The sequence below is a fragment of the Equus quagga genome, chromosome 11 (assembly GCF_021613505.1).
Source record: "Equus quagga isolate Etosha38 chromosome 11, UCLA_HA_Equagga_1.0, whole genome shotgun sequence".
NCBI lineage: Eukaryota > Metazoa > Chordata > Mammalia > Perissodactyla > Equidae > Equus > Equus quagga.
The window spans coordinates 97,052,773-97,058,772 of record NC_060277.1 but is presented as its reverse complement, the minus strand read 5'-3'; the positions used below and the strand labels follow the sequence as shown (position 1 = coordinate 97,058,772).

General features: G+C 58.7%; 1 protein-coding gene across 1 annotated transcript; it reads left to right on the top strand.

The window, feature by feature from the left end:
- PPY (pancreatic polypeptide) lies at window positions 1-651 on the top strand. Its single transcript, XM_046674730.1, has 3 exons — window positions 1-191; window positions 397-468; window positions 627-651. Exons 1-3 carry the CDS (start codon window positions 1-3, stop codon window positions 649-651), a joined length of 288 nt encoding a protein of 95 aa, XP_046530686.1.
- Window positions 652-6,000: the final 5,349 nt, after the last annotated feature.

The following is a 6,000-nucleotide window of genomic DNA, read 5'->3' as shown; positions in this document are numbered from 1 at the left end:
ATGGCTGCCGCAGGCCGCTGCCTCTCCCTGCTGCTCTTGTCCACATGCATGGCTCTGTTGCTGCAGCCACCACTGGGTGCCCAGGGGGCCCCGATGGAGCCAGTGTACCCAGGGGACAATGCCACACCAGAGCAGATGGCCCAGTACGCGGCGGAGCTCCGCAGATACATCAACATGCTGACCAGGCCCAGGTGTGTGTGAGACAGAGGGACACAGATCTCAGCCCCTGGGGCCCTGGCCACCATCCCGGCCCCAGCCCCCTCCTTGGTCCTGGGAAAGCAGCGCATCTCTACTGACCGGGCCTGGGCCCCGAGTGGGATGGTGCCCAAGCGTAGGCAGGGGGCAGGTGAGCTGGTGCCTGGGCACAGCGTGTGCCCCAGCTGCCTCTCCCCCCAGGTACGGGAAAAGAGACAAAGAAGACACGCTGGGCTTCCTGGAGTGGGGATCCCCCCATGCAGCTGCCCCCAGGTGGGTCTGATTTCCAGCCCTGCCTGCCAGCTCCCTGGGGCTGAAACGGGGGTGGGAGAGGAGGCAGAGGTGGTGGTGGGGAGGACAGGGGCCCAGGGCTGGCCCGAGGGCATGAGGACCACCCACTCACACTGCCATGTTCTGCCCTCTCCTCACAGGGAGCTCAGCCCCATGGACTTGTAATGCCACCTCCGGCCTCCTCGGATTCCAAGGGCAGCTCTCCCCTTTGCACCCTTGGCTCCCACCAAAGCTTGCTCCCTGCTCCCACACAGGCTAAATAAAGCAAATCAAAGGCAGAGCCTCTGTGTGTGTGTCTCTGTGGACCCCTGGTGGGGGCAGGAGGGGCCACACGCACAGGAAAGAAGGGGGGAGGGGAAGAGAATAAGCTAAAGGAGAGTGTCGTTAATGATCCAGAATGTCTGTACCATCATCGGAGCCATTCAGCTCATTCTCTCCACTTTACAGAGGGGCAAGTTGTGGCCAGAGGGAAGCAGGGACTCCCCCAAGGTCATTCAGCAAGTCAGTGAATCTTCCCATTTCAGCACCTCTGGCCCCTCCTGATCATCTCTCTCCGGACATAATTCCCCCTTCCCCGTGCCCCCCCCCCCCCCCACCGCCATGCTTTCCTATAGCCTGGGCAGTAGATGGAGTACTCATTTATACTAAAGTGTCTTGGCATGGGGGCAGGGGAGATGGCCCTGGTCCTAAGACAGTCACCAGTTGCATTGGTGGCATCAGAGCTGCCCTCCTCTGGGCAGGTCAGAGATGTGTCACTGTGCAAGTTCAGCTGGAGCACAGCTCATCAGGGGGCACAGGGCAGGACCCACGGAAGCATGGCAGGAGGAGGGGGGCTCTGATGGGGAGGGGTCTGGAGACGGGTCACACACAGACTGTTGGGAAAAGGAGCCTACTGTGTGCCAGGGGCATTGAATTCTCTCAACAATGCTGTGAGGAAGAGATTGCTATCCTCACTCTTCAGAGGAGGAAAGCAAGGCTCAGAGAGCTACAGCAGCTTGTCCAAGGTCCTGGAGCAGACGGCAATCTAATATAGAATTACAGCACTGGCTCTGGAGTCAGATGAACCTGGGGCTGAATCTGGGATCTGCCACTTTCCGTCTGTGTGCTTTTGGGCGGGGATATAACCTCACTGAGTCTAGACTCCTCATCTGTAAAACGGGAAGAATGATAGGGTTGTAGTGAGCACGACATGAAATGATGCATGCGAGACATTTAGCATGGCCCTTGACCCACGTGAGCGCTCAGTGAACCGGAACCTTTGAGGGGCAGCCTCGTGATGCAGACCTTGGCTGACCAGCTGTGTCCATGAAGCACGCTGGGAAGACGAGTGGAGAGACAACGTGCTCTTCAAGCATGTGAAGCTCCATCTTATGGAAGAGGGTTGGGGTTAACTCCATGTGGCTCAGGACGGGGCTCAGGAAGGCAGGCTTTCCGTGACTACACAGAAGCATCTTTGAAGAACCAGAAGCTTGGTGAGAACTTGCCCCGAGAGGTAGTGAACTCCTGGGAGGAGGAGCTATTGAAGCCGCTGCAGGAGGGGAGGCCGCAGGGGGTATGTGGCCTTTGGGGAGGAGGCTGGATTAACCTCCAGAGTTCTGACCACCTCCACGGGTCCAATCTGTGAATTCCACACTCCAGCTCTGGGAGGGCAAGGACCCGGATGCTGCCCTGGGGAGGCCTGCACTGTGGAGGAGTCCCAGGGGTGCCAGGGGCCTTCGCCAGCCCTTGCCCTTCTCAGGTACCCCGATTAGGTGGGGATGGGGTGGTGTGTGTATGACTAGGAGGGAGTGAGCTTGTTGCTCTCCTTTGTTTCTGGGGCTGGGAGCACCTGTGGGTAAGGGAAAGTCCTGGCAGGGGTGAGGGGGAGTGAGAGAATGAGAACCTTTCTGGTTCCTGGAATGGCTTCTCCTGCCTCCCCCCCCATGCTCTGCCTGAAAGGATGGGCCTTGTGGGTTTGGTGGATGAGAGGGTCCACTTTCTGGCTTGGCACCTCACGCTGACCCCATGGCAATGACACCACAATCATGTTTGCCCTCAAGTCCTGGCTGCTATGGTGTGTGCAAATAACCTGAAACTGGAGCCAGGCCCTAAAAGGCAAAGGGCTGGAGAGGATACAGCTCCCAGGAAATGCGCGGCTCAGGTGGATGCTTAAATCCAAGCTGGTGTCTGCAAAGGGGGCTCATTTCAGCAGAACAGAGTTGAGTTTGAATGATGGAGCCCGAAGTCCTAGAATTTTCTCTGGCAGTTAAGGGGATGGGTTCTGAGTAGGGAGAAGTGTAGACACTTCCCAGGGGCAGGAATCGGGACCCTGTTCTGGACATGCCTGCGTGTGAGTTGCATCCTGAGAGGGGCCTCTGCAGCTGAGGGCCTCTGCCCCCGCCCAGGCCTATCTGACTGCCATCAGCCCCTAGACGAGAGTGCCACCCCGCTCCTGGCTTCTGGGGGACAGGCCCTGGCTGGGCTCCTGCCCCTTCCCCTGCTCTGCTCACTGCCAGAGGGGATGAGAGGGCCCCGGAGGCAAAGGCACTTCTGTTTGTCGCTGTGCCACACTGACATCCCAGGCTGGCATCAAAGCTGCCCTGCTCTGGGTAGAAACTGGGAGGGAGGGGGTGGTCTGGCTCTGAGGTTGCTGGGACCTGCTTCTCTTCTGTTCTCCCTCTCAGTTAGAGCTCCCCCTCCCCCAACGGTGTGTGTTTGAGGTAGAGGAGAGGGAGGGGCTGAGGGAGAAGGCAGGGAAGACCCTGCAGCTGAGGTCTTTTTCTCCCACAGCGGGAGCTCTGGCGTCCCCTCTCCCCGCTGAAGAACAGGTCCCTTCCTGCCAAGGGCCCTTGGAAGCCATGGAAACAAGAGAGATTTTATTTCTCTTTATTGTTCTCACTGGGAAGTGGGGAGGAGTTAAGGCCTCTCTCAGAATACAAAGGGGTCGGTGGGCAGGGAGACTGGAGTTGAGCGTCTGGAGGTCAAGGTCCGGACTGGAGAAGGAAGTGGGGGGGGGGCCTATACCCCCGGCCCCCCAGGGCTTCCTCTCGCTCCCCCCCGACCCTGCCCCCAGTTCTGAGGCCCCTGACTGGTGCCCGCCGTGCTCAGGGTCTCCTACCTGGGGCCCTGGGAGGAGACTCATGGTCGGCTTTCCCGGTGTGCAGCGGGGGGGAGTTTCGTGGCGTTCGCTGGTGAGGTTTTTGTGGCGTTAGCGGTTTTCCTGTGGTTTTCAACATCTTTAGATTTCTTGGTGTCCTTAGACTTCAAGCTGGGGAACACGTCTTTGTAGAGGTCATGGGGCCGCTCAGCGAGCCCAGCTCGGGTCTGTGATGCGCGGGGAGGGGGTGCCAGGTGGCGTCCATTTCCTCCCCCACCCGTCCTCCCTCCCGCCCGCCCTCCGCCTGCCCACCTGCCGTTGAAGAACTTCTCCAAGAACTTATTGAACGGGCCGAAGCCAGTCAGCCATTCAGTCAGTCTGGGCCCGGGAGGATCTTCCAGCTGCAGCTCCTCCCCCAGGGCGCCCTCCGGCTCCAGCAACAGCAGCACCAGGCACGTCAGGGCTAGTGCGCACGCGCACCGCAGAACCGGAGCCTGGAGGCGGCGAAGCAGACCAAGGCGCGGGCGGTCATGTGACGCCCGGACCCGCGGCTTGTGGCCGGCAGGGCGAGCTGGGGCGCGGGGACCGCTCTGACCCAGGGACGTGTCTGCCTCTGGGACGTAGACAGGTGCACGAGCGCCGTAAGGGATGTCCAGGTGCCCAGGCCGAATGGTGCACCCCTGGACGTGCACAGGGATGTGCGCAAAGCACCGGATAAACGGGGACTCGGGGGATGGGGCTGGGGCTGGGGATGGACAGGGTGGCACATCCTGAGACGGACATAAGAGGACGGCCTAGAGCCATTGGTCACCTCCCTAACCTCACTGGCCTTTGCCGAAACTCCCTGCTCACCCTCCTCCAGCCTCACCCGCCTCCTTGCCGTTCCTAAAAATGTCAGACAGGCTGTTCTCTCTGCCTGGAATATCCTTCCTCAAGATGTACGCATGGCCAACTTTCTAGCACCCTTCAGACATCAGCTCAAAATTCGCCTTCTAATTGGGTCCTGCTCTGACCCCTGTTTAAAATTGTAATCCATCCCTTCCTCTTGCTCTATTCCCCTCCATTGCACCATCTAACGTATTATATTCCATACTTATTTTTTTATTGTCCTCGTCGCTCCCTAGCAGCACTCCCACAATATAAGCACCATTATAGCTGGGCTCTTTGCCTGTTCTGTTAACCGATGTATCACAAGCACCTGGAACAGTGCCTGATACTTGGTAGGTGCTCAATAATACAGGTTAAATGAATGACTAATAGTTGCATACAAGATGCCAGCCCAGGGATCTCCAAAAACACACCCAGCTGTGCACAGAGAATTTTGTGCCGGCAACACACAGTGAGTCACATACAATGATGTCCATACACATGATACACACCCCCAGAGTCCCCGAGACCCTTGACCCTCTCCTGGCCAGGAACTCCCCTCATCCGCAAAACCCAAAGCAGGGACAGAAACCCTAACAGCTGTCCTGGCCATCAGACTGGCAGAGGGGGCTGCCCCGACCTCTCTCCTTCGTGCCCTTAATACTCTGGGAGGGGCCCTTGGTGCCAGGCCCCCTTCCCCAAGTTCCTGGAGAACAGAGCTGACAGGGGTCCCAGACTCAGCCAACAGACATTACCATGGTGCTGGGCAGGTGCAGAGTGGCACAGCAAAAGGGCCTCTGGACAGGACCTCTGAGGCCCTTTATACTCTTCAGATCTGTGTCCTCTTCCTCTAAGGCTCTGCCCCTGATTTGGCCTCCTTCTCCTGCCCCTGTGTCATAACCTGGGAGATGGGAACAGGGAGAGGGTGGGGGTGGAAGCACACGGGCTGCTGGCTGTCCTGACCAGGGCACAGTCCCTGCCAGGGGCCCAGAGCATGGGTGGCAGAGGCGGGAGGCACTGGGGAGTAGGGTGACATTTTGCTCCGAGTCTTCAGCTCCTATGGAGGACCTGTCTCTGGGGCTGAGAGGGGCTGAGAGGGGCTGTGCTTTTCCCAGGGGCTATTTTCGTGGTTGGGAAGGGGGCCATGCTTCCCATCCAGCTGGATCCAGGGTTTCTCCTTTCCCTGCACGGCTGCTGTGGGACCTCAGCAGCCCTCTTCCTGGCTTCTAGGTCTTCTGGCATGGGGAGGGGGTAAAGCTGAGGTTTCTACCTTCAGGTGCAGGCCCTACTGCTCATCCTGGAGATTTTCCCAGCCTGCCTAGCCACTTTGGAGCCCCTGATGGATGACCGGCAGAGCCCTCTGAAGGGTGGTGGGTGTTGACTGCTTGAATAATGAACTTAGGCCCTTGGGCTGCCTTGGGTCACAGAGCTTTGACTGTGTGGCCTGTCAGGGGCCCTCTATCTGCTCAACAGTGCTGCTTTTCTGGGACAAGGTTGTGAAATGTGTGCTGATGCTTTTTCATGCCCACACCACCCCAAGAAGGGGCACAGTAGAAACAGCAGGGGCTTCT